Source organism: Anabrus simplex, chromosome 2, assembly GCF_040414725.1.
Source record: "Anabrus simplex isolate iqAnaSimp1 chromosome 2, ASM4041472v1, whole genome shotgun sequence".
Lineage (NCBI taxonomy): Eukaryota > Metazoa > Arthropoda > Insecta > Orthoptera > Tettigoniidae > Anabrus > Anabrus simplex.
Genome location: NC_090266.1, coordinates 586,985,644 through 587,005,157, shown reverse-complemented (window position 1 = coordinate 587,005,157; position 19,514 = coordinate 586,985,644). Strand labels below are relative to the sequence as shown.

At 39.0% G+C, this 19,514-nt stretch overlaps 1 protein-coding gene across 1 annotated transcript in view; it reads right to left on the bottom strand.

Annotated features, from left to right (window-relative positions):
* Nucleotides 1-19,514, bottom strand: part of Nuak (Nuak family kinase 1) — a 585,653-nt gene that overhangs the window by 320,152 nt on the left and 245,987 nt on the right. The window contains exon 2 of the mRNA XM_067140970.2: nucleotides 12,046-12,152. Within this exon, the coding sequence (XP_066997071.2) occupies nucleotides 12,046-12,143 (98 nt within the window). The 5' untranslated portion in view covers nucleotides 12,144-12,152. The remainder of the gene's footprint in view (nucleotides 1-12,045; nucleotides 12,153-19,514) is intronic.

Genomic DNA, 19,514 nt, shown 5'->3' with positions numbered 1-19,514 from the left:
GGCTAGGAAAACAACAGAAAGGAAATCTACCACCTGGGCGACTGCCCTAAATGCAGATCAGTAGCGATTGGTTTACTGATTGATTGAACCAGCAGCAGCGATAATACCCTTTATGGCAATCGCAAACAATGTGACACTGAGAACCGATCCCTGTGGGACTCAGTTTTCCTGAATGTGATATTGCAAATATTTCCTTCCCACTCGGACACAGAATAGCCAGAGGGAGAAAAAATTTGCAATAAAAACCGCCAAGTTACCTTGGAATTTCCAATTATGCAGGGCTGAAAGAATGACGTATTGCCATGTGGTTTCAAAGGCCTTTTCCAAATCAAAAAAAACAGCCATCAAATGCCGTTTTAAGAAAAAAGCATCCTGGATAGAACTCTCCAGGCATACCAAGTGGTCAGCAGTGGAGCTAGCTGCTGGAAAACCTCACTGGTCCTCGGACAAAAGTCCTCTTTTCTCCAAACACCAACACAAGTCTTTGATTCACCATCTTCTCGAACATTTTCAGCAGACAGACAGACAAATATGATTCAAGCTTGAGAAGAGGTATTACTATCCACTCTTGCCACTGAGACAGATGCTAGCCTTCTAACCAGATTCAGTTGAACACCCCACGAAGGGATAACAGCGTATTCACGCTGAGGTACTTCAACATCTGGTTTTGGACATTATCCGGTCTAAGAGCCATGTCCTTGCAAAGCGTCAAAGCATTGTAAATTTTTCACTCTGTAGAGGGCACATTATAATCCTCTGAAATGTGAGTGGCCAAACTTAAATGATGGCATTCTGCCTGCTACTTCAGAGCAAAAAAATCAGGATGGCAATTCCCAAAACAAGACATATCACGGATGTTTTACTAAATGATTAGCAACCGTAGGTGAATCAGTGACGATATTGCCTGCAATGGAAATTCCTGGTGCAAAGGATGGTCCTTGTCATGGATGACACATATCTTTCCCATGAAGCTTTCTTACTCTGTTGAATAAGAACTCGTGCCTTTGCACAGAGTTCTTTAAATATTACCAAGCTGGCCACAGTAGGCCACCTACGATCTTAGTGGAACCACTTTGCTGTAGGCGAATGAGTGAAAATACCAACACCTCTGGAAGCTCTGTTAGCATAATCCCATTCTTTCGAGTACAGTCTAAAATTTCTCCAGACTATATGATGATCTGGTCTGAGATTAGTTTTATGAATACAGACCATACTCACCGCTTACTGACCAATTAGCTGGCACTGCTCAGTAAGATGCCTGTCATAACCATTACAATTTCACTGTAAGAGTGCCATAGTGTGGCCTTTTAAAAAAATATCATGTACATCCCACCAAAGCAGGGGAACGAGCGCACAGCTGCAAGGACTAACATCAATGCAGAAAGAAAGTTTCATATGCTGTACGATGTGTACGAACCTTTGGCAGTTATAGCACAACATGGGAGGCAGGATGTACAGCCTTACATTGCAACAGGTTCCCCTGTATTAAAAATGCATATATTCAGCTTTGCTATCAACTTCTCCAACTCCATTCCTCTAGAGCAAGGCTTTTCAGAGTCCCATAATGGGTGATGTGCATTAAAATCACCCAATAAGAGGAAAGGAGGTGGGAGCTGATCTATAAGGTCAATTACATCATCGATATTCAGAGGCTGGCCTGGTGGGAAATAAACACTGCAAACTGTAGTTATGACAGGCACCAAAACATGTACAGCTACTGCCTCCAGCTAAGTTCTTAGTGGAACCACTTTGTTTGTAGTTATCAGAATGAGTGAAAATACCAACACCACTGGAAGTTCAGTTAGCATATAGTATAATCCCATCTCAACACCATATAATGACCTGGTCTGAAATTTGTTTTTTGAGTACAGACAATACTTGCCGCATACTGACCGATTAGCTTGGGCCGCTCAAAAAAATGCCTGTCATAACTGTTACAATTCCACTATAATAGTGCCATAGTGTAGCTTTTTTTTAAAGTTTCACGTTACAAGCCGCATGATGCTTACTAACCTACATACTAACATCTCCATCACAGGATGGAGATTGACTGCTCGATGTCCATCACCTCGTTCCCAGATGAGATCATGAACACCGAGCGATTCTTAGATGCTTTTCGGTGGTGAGAGTTCTCCTGCGAGGGAAACACACAGGTTTTCCAGCAGGTAGATTCTTAGTGCCAGTTGACGATGCCTCTGACGGCTTGGGCGCAGCTTTTGTTGACCCCTTGGCAGAGGAAGACAATGCCCCCCTGCTGTGCCGCCTTATTTTATTAGCTGGCAAAGGCTTATTTGTGTTCAAAGGCTGGGTTTTGCCAACCTTCGAGCTTTTACTCTTTGTAGCGTTACTCACATGAGCAGCTGTCGCCTTGGGTGCAGCGATCTCCACAGGTGTTGCTAGAACAAATTATGAATCTGGTAGACTCTGTGCTATAAAGCTAAAGGCTAATGACTTGGCAAACTTTCGGATGGACAGACTTGGGAGTAAGGAGACAAGCTGCTCGACTAAATGGGACGTACCACACTATCTTGGAGAGATGGTATGTAATGACATTAATAGAGTAATAAGCTTCAGCAGAGCTTGGAAACGTGGTACAGACCATAATGCGAAGGTAAAGTTGGAATTCAAGAGGACAAATTTGGGCAAATATTCATTTATAAGAAGAGAAATTAGGGAATGGATTAACTGATTTAATTCATTATTTGATTATTTTATTTTTTTACACAAAAATCAAAATGAAGTGATAAAAATCAAGGGATCTGAATGAGAAAAACAACCAAGAAGTGACATAGATTTGCAGTTGGTCCATTCTCAGTTTTAATTTGTGCACAGAATAAACAGTACAGGAAATAAAAGAGAAAATTGAAAAATATTTCACACTTCAATACTCTAAAATCTGCTGATCATATTCGTAAGTTATCTGAGTATGCATAGAAGTCAAAGTTTTGGAAACTGAATGTAAGTTGAAAATAAATAAAATTGAAAGTAAAGGAATGCGATAGAATGAAGTCAGGTGATACAGGAAAGATCAGATTTGGAAATGAAGTCTTAATGGTAGTAGATGAATACTGTTATCTGTGTAGAAGAATAACCAATAATGTCAAAAGTAAGGATGATACAAAATGCAGAGTAGTTAAAGCACTTCAGAGATCAAAAGTTTCATATAGAGAATTGTGTTAGTTGAGTTACATATGCCCTGTGGTAAAAGTTAATAGTAAAGAGTTTTAAAATGGGGATTTTGTTCGAAAACATCAATAAGTACCTTTAGAAGGAATCTGCTTACCTCAAATATAGAAACCCACTTTATTTTTAAGATCTTGTTTATAGTGCATGGCATGTTCATAAGTGAAATACAGTATAGATAACAACTTGAAAGAAATATACTGCAGTATTACAGAATAATGCTGAACATGAGAGGGGTAGAAAGGCTACACTCATGAATGAAGATACAGATCATACTGGTGAGAGAACAATTTGGCAAAATTTAATCAGAAGGTACAGAAAAGAAGCAATTTGCACCTCTCACTCTGGCCGACCTCCAGAAGGCTGCTGTTGAAGTGTGGGACAGGATCGACCTGGATGGCCTCAACTGCCTTGAGGACAGCTTGCCACGATGTGTCCGATCATGCTTCACTACACGGGGTGGAATAACACCACAATGAGAGGCAGAATCAGATTCCCATGTTCGATAGGCAGATGCATTGCACCTGCCATTGCTTTTTCTTTACATCAATCATGTTATGTTCGACATAAAGAGTGTATCTGCATCCCATACATCACCTGGGGTCATCAGCAACTGAAAAACCCAGAAGTCCAAGTGGTGCAAAACATTTTTTGAGGTGTGTATTTTGATGAAATGCGTATTTCTTTCCAAAAAACAAGGAAAAGAAGTAAAACAAAGCCATCTCTGCACAGGGCAGAAAAGCTCTTGGGGAAGTGGATCATCATCATCATCATCATAAATCGGTTTACTCATTTCTGAGTGCCATAACCCCACTGGCTTTGTTGGTTACATCTCTACTGTAGCTTCACCATCCCTCAGGGCACATTTGAAAGATAAACCGGTGATAGTCTTCACTTGTCCTATCCATCTGGTTGCAGTCCTTTCCCTCAACCTTCCTTCCCTAGATTAACTTCTCTAGATTTTCTCCAGATCATCTCGCAATGTGTCCAATGAACTGTGGTATTCTTTCCTTGATGCAAGAAGAAACATCTTCAGCTCCAGAAGAATCAAGACATTGGTTCTTGCAGTTCAAGGCACACACAGAATTCTACGCCAGCACCGCATGTCAAATGCATTGATGCGTTTTCTGTCCAAGGTCTTTAAAGTCCAGGTCTTACAGCCAAGACAGATCTTTGTATTATCAGTAATTCACAGATTCTCACAGACCTTAGTAAATTTCATCATAGCTACTCATCCTACAAAAAGCCTTGTCCTTATCTCTTTCACGGAACGTCCCGTATCGCTGATAGTTGACCCAAGGTATATGAAGTTGTGCACTACATCCAACTCTTTCACGCGGTCTGTGAGCTCGACCTGTGCTGCTCACGAATGAGTTTGGACATACTAAAGTTGAGCTCTTGAGCTCCAGCCCACATTCAAGACACACATTCTTCAATCATCTTAACATATCTGAAAGTTCTTCCTCACTGCAGGCAAGCAGGGAGGTGTCATTAGCAAACTGCAAGTTGTTAATTTTTATCCCACCAATTGAAATGCCTCCCATCTAATCATCAAGTGTCTTCCTTATTATACACTCGCCGTAGACATTGTAAAGTTGAGGGGCCAAGATGCAGCCTTGTCTGATGCCACAGGACAAAGTGAAGTATTCTGAGATCTCAACATCTACCTTTATGGCTGCAGTGTTGCAGTCATACAGCCCTTTCATCAATGATATAACGTGAGGCGGAAGATCAAATTCATCTAGCACGTGCCACAACTTTTTCAAATCAATGCAGTTGAAGGCCCTTTTGTAGTCAAGGAAGTAGATGAAGACAGTGACACAAAACCCTTGAGCATTTTCTACCATTTGCCTCAGGTTTAGAATCTGCTCACGTGATCCTTTCCCGAGACAAAGCCGGCTTTTTCCTTGGATATCTGAGGTGGTATGTAAGGTTTTAGGTGCTGATTTAAGATGTATAAGAGGATTTTACAGGAATGTGGTATCAGTGCAATAGTACAATAGTTAGAGCAGTTTCTGACTCAGCCTTTATTGTGTAGCGGAATGCAGACTGATGTTGTCCAATCTTCGGCCATTCTCCATTACTCCATATTCTATTACACAACGTCACAGTCTTGCCTAAGCCACGGACGAGTGAGGTCGCATTGAGTGGAGGGTCCCGGGAGTGGGAGGTGTGGGTGAAAGTGCCGAGTGCAGGAAGGTTGTGGAGAAGTGTGCCAACAATGATTAGTGTAGAGCAGTACAGGGCGACGGTAGGAAGATGGCAGGGAAAAATGAAGAAAGAAGAAATGAAATTAGGAGGGTGTAAAATGGATTTGGAGAGAAAAGGTGAATTATTGCTATCAGCGGCGGTGATTATAATTTTGCTATGCATTGGAGGGGGGTCGAGCTGAACCCAGGCCCGACCTCTAGTAGAAATGAGGAAAGGGAAAATATGGACGCATTCAAAAGAGCCGTAAAAGAGGTGGTGGAAGAAGTTGGCCCTTTTGAGCAAATTCAAAATATGATTAAAGAACAAACCAGGGAGTTTGGAAAAATGGAGGTATGGTTAAGAAGAAAAACGGAAGATATAACAGCCCAAGTGAGACATAACACCGAAGAAGTTGTAACATTAAGGGAAAAAATAGGACGATTAGAAGAGGAGAACTTGAAGCTGAAAGTAGAAGTGGAAGCCAATACTTTATATCAAAGAAAGAAGTGCTTATTTATATATGGTGTGACTGAGGAGTTGAGAGAAGACAAAGTACTTACAACTTATAAAGTAGTGGACTTAATACAGGGGAAATTGAAACTTAATTTTAGTGAAGTAGATATAGACGATGTGCAGAGGGTGGGAAAAATTAGGGGCAACAGGCCTAACAAACTATAACTGTTTTCTACGTTGATGGCTGATGCTGTGATAAGAAATGCGAGTAATGTGCAGAGAGAGAAAATATGGATCAAGAGAGACGTGGGATGGGAGGCGATTAGGAACGAGAAAATACTCAGAAAACACAAGATTCGTGCAATAAATCAAGGGTTGAGAGCAACTATTAAAGGGCAAGAACTAGTGGTAGCAGGCAGAAATTGGAAGAAAATCTGGTCTGTAAATAGATTAATTGACTTGGACAGAAGGATAAAAGAAGACGAAGAAAAAGTGAGTAGTGCAACGAAAGGTGGGGAAGTGAGGCGAGATATCAGTAACAGTGTGCAGTGTGCAGAGGGTCAGGGAGAGGTGCCAAGTGAAAATGTGATCATAAACAGTGAAGAAGCCCAAGTTCAGGAAGAGATGACAAGTGAAAAGGTGACCATAAGAAGTGAAGAAGAAAGGGGAGTGAAAGCAGTGAAGTAAGGGTAGGGCAGGGTAAAAAAGTGACGTCAGAGGCAACCGTGGGGTGTCTCAATCTGAGTTGGGAAAGAGGCAAGGGCAGAAAATTTACGGAGATGATAAGAGCTGAAGTTGGAGGCAAAGGTACACAACAGAGTGAAGATAGTGATGAACTGGCGGCTAAGAGAGGTGGTAGAGAAGCAGGAAGGTATAGAAATCGGACTGACATGTGGGGTGCAGGTAGAAATGAGAGGGGTGTAGTCACTCGAAGCAAAAAACAATAGTTTAGTGAGTAGTGAAGATACAGATTGTTAGATGTAAGAATGTAGTGTTGAGTAGAGGTGTTATTTGGTAAATATGTGGAGGCAATAGTATTTGTGTGTGGTATGAGATTGAGAGGTGGTATATGAAGCGAGGTGTTGGTATAGAATGGTAGTTGTAATAGCTTTTGTGTTTGGTATGATGTTTATTTAATGCTAAATAAGTGAGTGTTGAGAGGGAGCAGAGTTTTGGATGGTGGAGGTTGAAATGTGGTGTTGGTGAAGAGATGGTATATGAGTGTTTGATATTTTAAGGTGAAGATGGCTTGGTATCTAGATATGATTATGTGTTATGATTAAGTTATGATGTGTCATATTGCTGAAATGAGGTGTTGGAGAAGTGGTGGTATAAAATGGTCGCAGTTATTGAGGACTATGGTTGAAATGTGGTGAGAAGAGGTGTTATTTTGTAAATCTTAGATTTTGTAAATTTTGATTTGGTGGTGTATTGTGGAAGGTATATGAGGTGGATCTGAAATGGAAATTGTGGGTAAGAGGTGGTATCTGAATCCGGGAGTCTGTATGTAGATGGTTTATTTATTGCTGAATTATTTTAGATTTGGGAAGTGGTATTATTGTATTTGTGTTTGGTATTAGTAAGTTGATGTAATCGGATCATTGATTACTGAATTTGGGAGATTGAGAGGTAATGTGTTGGTATTAAATGGTAGTGTATTGATGAATGTTTGGAGTTGTAGAGGTGATTTTATTATCTATTGAAACGAAATGTGGTGTGGGAGAAGTGTTGGTATATGAGTGTTTGGTTTTTGTAGGCGAAGATGGTTTGGTATTGAGATGGTTTTATTTATTGCTGAAATTTTTGGAGTTGGAGAGGTGATTGTATTAAGTGGTGTCATTTTGTAAATTTTGGTTTGGTGGCGTGTGTTGTATTATTTTTCTATACCTTTTCGGTACAGTAGGTGGAGTTGGTAAGAGTAAATGCGGGTTGGTAAATGTAGTGTATGGTGGATTGGAATGCAATTGCGGAATGTTGGTTGTTATGGTTTGGACAGAGAGTAAGCTAGAGAACAATGAAGATGACATATGTGCTGAATGCCCAAGGACACGTAATGAGTGATGGTTGTGATAGCAAATGTAATGCTGAGCATGGCTTGGGTTTTAAATGAGATCAAGCATGAGTAAATAAGGATAAGTTGCAACATGAGTGGTATTAATGTGTTGAAAGAAAAGTGGTATTTGAGGTAAGTGTGGAGGGAGACCAGTGTTGAGATTTGATTGTATGATTTTTCTTTTCCCTTTCTGTGTAGGGTAGTATGGGACCAGCAATGAGGAATTGGGTTAAGAAAAGTGGTATTGTATATTTTTATATTAAATTATGTGATAAGGCTAACGGTTCCTCGAGGGAATCAACCGTAGGCCAGTTGGTTTGTAGGGCTTTATTATTTTTATTAGTTAATTGTTTAAGTTATTATTATTTTCTTATGTGTTATGATTATTTTATTTATTGTTGTGAACGTAGTGGCTTAGGCTGGATTATTTTATTGTGAACATGTATTTGGGGCTGAACGCCTGTTATGTTCATGAATAAATACGAATATTACACAACGAATGAACTCCACATTCTATTACACAATGAATGAAAAACATTTATGCCATCCTTCCCCATCTCTTTAATCATCTCTCCTGTGATATTATCAGTAACAAAAGGCTTTCTTGTTCTTTAGATGTTTAATGTCATTCTCAATTTCCTTGTGCAGAATTGCAGGTTCCATTTCAAGGTACTCTATTGCTCTTCCACTTACGGCGTATTTATAACTGTATGAATATAACTTTTCACAATATTGTTTTCACCTGTCAATAGCAGCTTTCTAGTCTCCAATAACGAAGTGATTTTCATCGTCTCCCACCCAAGTGCAGGTTTTAAACTTCCAAGTAATGCTAGAGACTTGGTTGGAGTTTTGATGTTTGATCTGTATCATCACACACATTATTTAGAAACTGTGACCAATCTCTCCTGCAATTTTGCCGTATCTCCTGACACAGGACCTTACACTTTCGCCCTTATAGAGCAGTTTGGATACCATTTTTCTTTAAAGTTCTCGCTTCAATGAGCTGCAGTGTGGTGTGCAATAACCAAGGTTGTTTTGCAGGTGGCAACAACTTTGCAAACTCTATGGTGGATATGGTGGATGAGTAAACCATTTCTTTTATTTTATCCCTAGTATGGGATACTGACTCAATCTCATCTAAATGAAATTCCTGGAGTTTTCGTCTTATTCGTTCTCCAAACTCTTGAAGGGGTTTGCCATTTGGAAGTTCTACCTGCTTCTTACTCTTGAGTTTAACACGCATTTTCATAACTAACATATTATGTGATAGAAATAAGTCGAGAGATGTTCCACCATTCAACACTTTATATACTGTGTATCATTTATACCTTTATTAAGTGAAGACTAGTTTTGATGCTCTTGGAATCACATAAGTCAAACGTCAACACGGAAATGAAAGTTACACATTATAACATACTGTGGTCGCTACCACAATCTGCTTCGGGAAAACTCTTTGAAACTAGGACAGAAGATCTCCAACATCGTCTGACTAGTAAGAAATCAATCTGGTTTCTGACCAGGCAAAATCCTCGTATAATGTCACCTTGCATGATGCTAAGAGAGTGTTGCAGATTGTCATATCATTGTCAGCACAGAATTCCAATAAGAGCACTCCTGGTTCATGTCCCTCACCTAAGCCATATGATCCAATCAAAGATTTCAAATGGCTATCCTTAGGAGTATCCCTGATCTTAGCATTTAAGTCTCCCTCTATTATTAGTACATCTCTGTTTGGTATTTTGTTGGTGGCACGTTCTAGCTGTTCGCAGAACTCTTACATTTCCTCATCAGTTGCTGATGATGTTCACGATATAAGGATGAAACATGTACTAATTGATTTTAACTAAATTGATGTTCATATTGTAAGGTGGGACTTCTCTGAACTCTCTTATAAACTTTCCAGTGACAATACAGAAACAACATGAAGTTTATATGGCCATGTGCCTCTTCAGAAATGGAATTAATGTTACTTAATTTTTCAACTTACAGATGGGGAAATGAAGCCTAGTCCTTCCAAGTGATCTGAGGATGGCTTAATTTCATTCAAGAACACATGTAGATACAGTATGTAGACTTCAGTCTGTGTCTTCCACCCACAAATATATGGACTGCGAGAGTGATCTAAAAGTTATTAAACCGGGTGAGTTGGCCATGAGGTTAGGGGCGCGCAGCTGTGAGCTTGCATCCGGGAGATAGTGGGTTCGAGCCCCCACTGTCGGCAGCCCTGAAGATGGTTTTCAGTGGTTTACCATTTTCACACCACGCAAATGCTGGAGCTGTACCTTAGTTAAGGCTGCGGCTGCTTCCTTCCCACTCCTAGGCCTATCCCATCATCGTCATAAGATCCACCTGTTACGGTACGATGTAAAACAAATTGTTTTTTAAAAAACTATTAAAAATTGGTATACAGCTGAAACTTCTTAACTAACAACAGAAACTCTGAATCATTTAATAATCACCAAATATAATTTCACTAGACATATTGTGAATTTGATTATATAATTTCAGGAAAAAGTGCACTGTTAGCAAGCCAGAAACCCGATAGGGAAGTATGTGTCAAAATGAAAATTGGGGAATGGTAAATGAAAATTTTACTCCTACATCGAACAACTTTCTTTCACTGCAATTAAATTTAACACGCACAATAGAAAATGTTTTATGCTTCTATTAACATAGTAATTTTTAAATTCTTAATATTGAATGTTTAGAGTAAGAACTTTAAAATGATCATGTTTTGTAATCGAAGAAAGCCTCCAGATTCATTGCCTGGCTCTTGTTTGAAAATAAGATGTATAGTACCTGATGTCCCAGCTTTTTGTTTCTCAAAACCTGGTCACACATGCCAATCATAAATCCCTATGACACACTCGAGGTTAAAGTTAAAACTGAGCTAGGCAAATTAGCTGCACCATTCACAATGCACTGTGTTCATCCTAACCAGGAGAATTTCAAACATGCCAACAGATTACCCAGAAAGTTTCCATTGCTGGAAGGAACTGAGATCATTACTCCTCAGTGCTGGGAATTAACATATTGCATGTGGTAGATACTGAAGAAAAGAATATGTGCAAAACAGGTAATCTTATCAACGATATACCAAACGTGTGGTAACAAATCTCAACTCAGATGATTCATTTGACAAAAAATTATGCCGTGGTGGGAACAGAGCATCTTGAATCCAATGATCTGTCCATGAATACCAACAAGTATTACATCTCTGAGGAATAGTGAGTGTCTACCATGATTCATTGTTTTTCAGTAATATAACTTCCATAATTTAAAAAGCAATTTCTCTTTACATAAAGTACATTCATGCATTTAGCAGCCTGCCTAGTGGCCATGATCATTCAGGCTGTATGGTCTGACACCATAGTTAGCCTGTTCGAGTTCCATTGGTTGAAAAAAATTTCAACATCAGAATGTTGGCCAGCAGGGTAGGAAAGGTGGTGGTATACAATTTCTAATCACTAGGCTGCGTGCCAAAAGCATTGATTCAATTCCAAACGTCTCCACAGTGGAGCGAGGGCATATGACGCTGTTGCTGGAGATTCAGCCATCGAGTGGCGACGTTAAGCTTTGAGCAGATCCGTAGGTGCTATTTGAGAGGAGTAGGTTATGTGCTGGCACCGAGTTTCTCCCCCTCCCTTCCTACTATCATATGCCACATCATTCATTTCATCTCAATAACTCCTCTGATGAGGTTGATGTCAAGAAGGGCATCCAGTCATAAAAAAATGCCACGAAGATTCATCTCGCGGCATAAAGGTTGGACATACATACATACATACATACATACATTTAGCCTACTTTTGTGGAGCCTAACCCAAAAATAATATGAACCTCATTTTCTTTTAAAACTACTGTTAAGCATAATTATGAAAGTACTGTTCCAAAATATCCATCAGCATTCCAACATTCATTAATTCTGAAGACTTCTTACAAACATCCCCACAGGGATGTACAGTTAACGAGTGCAATATTTATACATGGGTAGTAATACACAAAGTATGTGTCAAAGTTGTTTACATCGACTTCGTAGTTACATGAGAAATTACACGCCAGCATCTCATAAAAAGCACCTAAAAAGAAGTTTAAAAATACCTTCCCCAGTATAAATACTCTATAACAGCTTGCTCATTCAAAAAGTAGGAAATGGAGCAACTTACCGCTGTTTAAGTTTCCGCCGGTGATTGTGCAATCGCACACCGGCGGTGTTCTCCATCCCTCCCATAATGTTGTGAATACCAACATCGCCAACAACCATCTTGAATATCTGAAACCAAGAGAAACAATATAATAAAATGGGAAGAAACACCAAAGAACTAAAAACAAGAATTAACTTTAAAGGCAATCAGAAATATTAGAATTTTATATAGAATCGTATCTTTTTCTTTGCTACTTGTTTTACATCGCACCAACTCTAGAGGACTAAAGGTGACAATGGGATAGGACAGGGGTAGGATTATGAACAAAGCAGCCATAGCCTTAATTGGTATAGTCTCAACACTAGCATGGTATGGTGATACACTCTTCTGGTAAAGGACTGATGTTTAATGACACAAGACTCTCACAGTTATTCAACTTGGAAAGAAACTAACACAAAATTGAAACTAAAAACCAAAACTAAAACCACTAAATCTAAGCATCGTTTATCCTAAACTTAGTTCTCACAACTGTCGACCAATAACAAACATACATTCCTCTCCTGTAACATATACCTAGTACATCTAGCATTACTAACATTATGCTACAATTATTTATTTGCTTTACGTCGCACCAACACAGATAGGTCTTATGGTGACTATGGGATAGGAAAGGCCTAGGAATGGGAACGAATCGACCGTGGCCTTCACTAAGGTACAGCCCCAACTTTTGCCAGGTGTGAAAATGGAAAACCATCTTCAGGGCTGTTGACAGTGGGGTTCGAACCCACTATCTCCCGGATGCAAGCTCACAGCTGCACGCCCCTTACCACATGGCCAACTCACCCGGTATGCTACAATTTAAGAATGTGGTTAACTTAAGCTTAAATGATACTGACATCTAAGAGAAAATCTAGTCTCCAGCAGTACTACATGTTATTCAGGTGAATAAAATCTTACTTTTCTTACAAACTAATCCTTCCTATTTCAGATGATAAATTTGTTTAAAAGAAGTTGTGAAGCAGCAACAAAGGAAAACATTTTAAAATGAAAGTACTCGAATAGCAAAGAGTTTTAAATAACAAAATATTGAGCAGAATAATGTACTCAAAACCTCAGAAAGTTAACAACTGCAATCTATAAAACTGAGAGTACTAGTATACACTGAGTGGCCAAAAGTCAGAGGAAGGAGTGTCCCATTAGAAAATGTGCCGTGTATGACCCCTGAGCATTGCAACTAGCTGAGGTGTAGCTGAGCACTGTGTCACAGGCAACAGTATTGTGATGATGGCAACACGTCGCAAGTTAACCGACTTTGAACATGGGATGATCATTGGCGCATGGCTCATAGCACTGCGGAGATTACACGCGAATTCGGGTTTCCAAGGTCACTAGTGTTGAGGGTGGATCTTCAATATCGCAGAGGGAATGTTACCACCCGCGTAAACCGCCCCATGTGAAGACCACAGGTGTTTAACGAACAGACCTCACGTCACCTCCGCAGAACAATACTGGGTTCTCAATGGACTACTGTGAGTCAGATCGCTGCCCAGTTGAATGCTGGGTGTCAGGAATCCATTTCTACCAGGACTGTAAGGAGGCAACTGCACCGCATAGGCTTCACCAGCTAAAGACCAACTCGTGTTCCTTTGCTGACACCTTGACACAGGGCTCAACGAAGTGTGTGGGCCTGCGAACATCGGCAATGGACTCTGGAACAGTGGCAGCCTGTGGTATAGTCAGATAAATCCCGGTTTCAGTTGTATCAAGCCGATGGGTGCGTGAGCGTGTGGCGTATGCCCCATGAAGCCATGGAACCTGCGTGTCAATACTGTTTATTTTTTAACTGTTGGGTTGCATTCCACATTGCCAGCCATACAATGAAGTCTTGCAGTTATCTTTCATCTTGCATGCTGACATTATGAGATAATTTCTTTTAGTGACTTGCGAGATTGTTACATACTACCAATGTTTATATTGCCGTATTGTCAGAGTCACTGTTGGTGTATTTGGGAGTGCAACTAATGCATATTTTCTTTCTCTGTAGGATTGTAAATCTATCTGGATAATACCAGGTAAATAAGATAGTAGCAACTTCAAATAATAGGTAGCATTGACAATGATGCAGAATTATTTGATAAGATAATCAGCTATGTGCGGAACAACACAGAAAGGAATCCTATTGTAGCAGGTCATCCCAATTTACCAACTGTTAATTAGGAAGGTAATGTGAATGACAGAAAGCCATGATCAACAAAAGGTAAATAAATTAATCTGGAAAGGACAGCTGAATCAGAAAGTGACAGACCAAACTAGAGGGAAAAATATACTAGATGTGATGCTGATAAAACCAAACAAGCTGTATAGAAAACTGAAGTGTTAGATAGTCTATGTGATCACAAAGCTGTTTTTGATGTAATTAAAGATAAATGCGATGGAAAGGAAGGTTGTAAAAGTAGGACTAATAGGCAATACCATATTGATGATAAGGGAGACATACGGAAGTTTTAAAAGAATTATGATCAGTAGAAAATCGTACATAAAAATGAAAATACACCTATGGAATGGGTTTAAAGACATTGTTGAGGAGGGCGAAGACAGCTATGTACCTTTGAAAATGGTAAGGAATGGTAAAGAATCATTATGTCATAGTAGAGAAATAATGATATTAAGGAGGTCGTGCGGGTTAGAAACAAATAGAGTTATGAATGGTTGTGGAAGTTAGGAGAGAAAGGAACTAGGAAACTGAATTTAGCAAAAAGTCAGGTAAGGATAACATGATGGCAAACACAATTGACAGCCATATGAATTTTATCTATGATACCTATGATAATAAATATATTTACAAAAAGATACTAAAGTTGGAAGTTAGAAGGCAGCTGGGACTGATAAGATTTCTCGCGATATATTAAAAAGCTATGGGTTGGGATATAGTGCCATATCTGAAATACTTATTTGATTACTATTTACATGAAGGAGCGATACTAAATGAATGGAGAGAGTCGATAGAAGCACCAGTGTATAAGAGAAAGGGTGACAAACATAAAGCGGATAATTACAGGCCAGTCAGCTTGACATTTGTTGTTTGTAAGAACTCTGAAATCATTCTTTCTGATTATATTAGACACATTTGCAACATTACCGTCTTGACACAAGGCAGTTCAGGTTTAGGAAAGGTTATTCCAGTGAAGATCAACTTGTAGGATTCCAGTAGATATAGCAGATATTATAAATTCAGGAGGTCTAATTGACTTTACTGCTATTGAGCTATTCAAGGCTTTTGATAGAGTATATCATGGGAGATTACTGACAAAATAAAGGGCTATTGGACTAGCCAACAGAATGGCTGCTTGTATTTCAATGGCTGGCTATATTTCTAGAAAACAGAACTCAGAGAATTGGAGTAGGTGAAGTGTTATCTGAACCTGTAATGATTAAGATGGGGTTGGGGGTGGGGGGGGAGGTCTTGCAGGGTAGTATTATTGGGCCTCCATATTTTCTTTTATATATGTATACTAGCAACATACCCGCGCTTTGGCTACGCTTTTAAAATGAAAGTTATTATTCAAAGTTTTACATCTTGAAGAGTTCACTGTCAGCTGAGCCTGCAAAATACGCCCTCAGTTCGTACGTCAAACGGTTTTGGGGGAATGATTATTCATTTTATACTCTACCACTCACTTGAACCCCATACGGAAGAATATGAATGTTTTAACCCATATCTGATTTAATATCTAGGACATAAAAGTGACCAACCTGTGAAATTTTTATTTTGTACATCGAACAGTAATGAAGGAATGAATAGTTTTTGGTTGTTTTTTTTTTTTTTGCTATTTGTTTTACGTCACACCAATACAGATAGGTCTTATGGCGACGATGGGATAGGAAAGGCCTAGGAATGGGATGGAAGCGGCCGTGGCCTTAATTAAGGTACAGCCCCAGCATTTGCCTGGTGTGAAAATGGGAAACCATGGAAAACCATTTTCAGGGCTGCCGAAAGCAGGGTTCGAACCCACTATCTCCCGAATACTGGATACTAGCCGCACTTAAGCGACTGCAGCTATCGAGCTCGGTATGAATACGTTTTAAGGGGTGAATGTTTTGAAATATTTGTTAACATCTAGGATACAGAAAACCACCCTCTATTAAAAAAAGTTATGTTCATGCCTGAAACGGTTTTGGAAGAATGGATATTGTGTTTTTGAGAGTCAACTGCCATCTAAACCTCATAGGGGAGAAATGTTTTGAGGTACACAGTATTTTACACCTAGAATATAAAAGAAGACTCATCTCGTAAAATTTCAACTTTGTATGCCAAACGGTTTTGGAGGGATGAATAATTTAGTTTACGGAGCTAACTTCATTTCACACCTTAGCGGTGGAACGTTAAAAAATATTTCCTATTTCACACCTAGGATTTAAAATATATACCGCTATTTGGAATTTTGTCTTAGTACGTCAAACCGTTTCGGAGGAAGGAATTCACATATATTTTTTTCGAGTCTTGACCCCCATTTAACTCTCTGAGGGGTTAAATTTGTTTCAAACCTCGTGTTATTTAGCACCTAGGATATAATTTGACATTTTAACTTCGTAATTCAAACGGTTTCATATAACATATACTTGTCATCATTCCTCATCCCCAGTCAAAACCCCTTAGCGGTGTCTAGTTTTATGTTTATTTCTTATTTGTATCCTCAAAGAAAGAATTCAACTCTCTTACATCTCCCTCAAGTCGACCCCCCCCCCCCCCAACAAAAAAGCGTGTTTCTTTATTTTTAAAGGAGATTCCAAATACCAATTTTCACGTCCGTAACATCCTTCGTTTTTGTGATATAAGTATCCTCATACAAAGAATTAAACTCATTTTCAATTCATTTACCCACCCTTAATTGGATTTTCCGAAAACAAAAGTAGGCGTGTTTCTAAATTTTTAAAGAAGATTCCAAATACAAATTTTCATGTCTGTTACATCTTCAGTTTTTGAGCTATAAGTATCCTATTAGAAAGAATTCAACCCCTTTTCAGTCCTTTTTACACCCCCCTTTAAGTAGATTTCACGAAAACAAAAAATACGTGTTCCTTTATTTTTAATGGAGATTCCAAATACCAATTTTCACGCCTAATGTCTTCAGATTTTGAGATACCAGTATCCTAATAATAATTCAACCCCTCTTTCAGCCATTTTTGCCCCCCCCCCGATCCCCCAAGTGATTCTTCCGAAAACAATAAGTACCGTATGTGTTACTTTGTATTTAAAAGAGGTGAAAAATACCAATTTTCACGTCTGTAGCATGTTTCGTTTTTGATATATACTCATTTTAAAAATTCACCCCCTTTGTCAGTCCTGTTCACCCCCACCCCCTAACTAGGTTTTCCAAAACAAAAAATGTGTGTTTCTATATTTATAAAGGAGATTCCAAATAAAACTTTTCATCACTGTAACATCTTCAGTTTTTGAGATAAAAGTATCCTCAAAAAGGTATTCAACCCTTTTCTGACTTTTTTCACTCCCTTAAAGAGGATATTTCCGAAAACAAAAAATACATGTTTCCTTATTTTTAAAGGAGATTCCAAATACCAATGTTCACGTCTGTAACATCTTCAGTATTTGATGTGTAAGTATCCCCATAAAAACAATTCAACTAAGTTCACTTCTCTTCACCCACCCCACCCGTAAGTGATTTTTCTGAAAAAAAAAAAAAAAAAAAAAACACGTGTTTATTTTTAAAGGAGATTCCAAATACCGATTTTCATGTCTGTAACATCTTCATTTTTTGAAATATAAGTATCCACATAAAAATAATTCAACCCCTTTTTCATTCCTTTTTACACCCCCTCCCCCACTGAAGTGTTCTTTTCCGAAAACAAACAAATACGCGTTACTTTTATTTCTAAAAGATATTAAAAATACCAATAATCACGTCTGTAACGTGTTAAGTTTTGATATATACAGTATGTATGCTCATTTCAAAAAATTTCCCCCTTTAACACTTCCCCTTAAGTGGATTTTCAGAAAACAAATTATGCGTGTTCCTTTACTTTTACAAGAGATTCCAAATACCAATTTTCACGTCTTTAAAATGTTACGTTTTTTGAGATATACTCATTTTAAGAATTCACCCCTTTTGTTTACCAAAAACAAAAAAACAAAAAAAACGTGTTTATTTTTAAAAGAGATTCCAAATACCAATTTCCATTATTGTAACATCTTCAGTTTTTGAGATATAGGCCTAAGTATCCCCATAAAAGGTATTCATCGCCTTTTTCACCCCTTTTCACCCCTATTAACAGAATTTTTCGAAAAAAATACGTGTTTATTTTAAAAGGAAATTCCAAGTAGCAATTTTCATGTCTTTAACTGTTCAGTTTTCGAGATATAGATTCACCCCTTTTTCACCTTAGCGACGGAATACCCAAAAATCCTACCTTAGCGAGTACCTACATTGTAATATGAATGTATCCCCAAAATTTTATTTTTTTATGTCCAGTACTTTTGGCTCGGCGATGATGAATCAGTCAGGACAAGTTATTTTATATATATATGATGAGCAGCCTCGGTGGCTCAGGCGGCAGCGCGTCGGCCTCTCACCTCTGGGTTCCGTGGTTCAAATCCCGGTCACTTCATGTAAGATTTGTGCTGGACAAAGCGGAGGCAGGACAAGGTTTTTCTCCGGGTACTCCGGTATTCCCTGTCATCTTTCATTCCAGCAACACACTCCACTATCATTTCACTTCATCTCTCAGTCATCAATCATTGCCCCAGAGGAGTGCAACAGGCTTCGGCAGCCGGCATATTTCCTATCCTCGCCGCAAGATGGGGGCTTCATTCTTTCCATCCCTGGCCTGGTCACTGACTGGAAAACAGGTTGTAGGTTTTCATAGATAAATGATATGAGTAAAGAACTGGAATCACAGAGAAGGCTATTTGCGGATAATGATGTAGTGTATAGAGTATGAAATGAGTTGCAGGATTGTGAGCGATTACAGGGGACCAAAACAATGTTGTGAGATGGGCAAAAGGACAATGGTATGATGGTAAATGGGATGAAATGCAAGTTGCTCACCCCCCAGTTTTAATTACTGCGTTGATGTGGTGATAGTACCTCACGGGGAACACTAAGTACCTAGGTGTTAATATAAGGAATGATCTTCATTGGGGTAATCGTATTAACGAAGTTCTTAAGGGTCAGGGCGTGTAAATCTCTGGTAAGACCCCAATCAGAGTATGGTACCCACTCCAGGACTACTTGATACAAGAACCGAAAAAGATCCATAGAAAAGCGGCACGATTTGTTCTGGATGATTTCCAACAAAGGAGCAGTGTAACGAAAATGTTGTGAACATTGGGCTGTTAAAACTTGGGAGTAATGAGACGAGATGCTCGACTATGTGGTATGTTTCGAGCTGTCAGTGGAAAGATTGTGTGGAACGACATTAGTAGATGAATAAGCTTGAGTGGACTTTTTAAAAAGTAGGAAGTATCATAATAT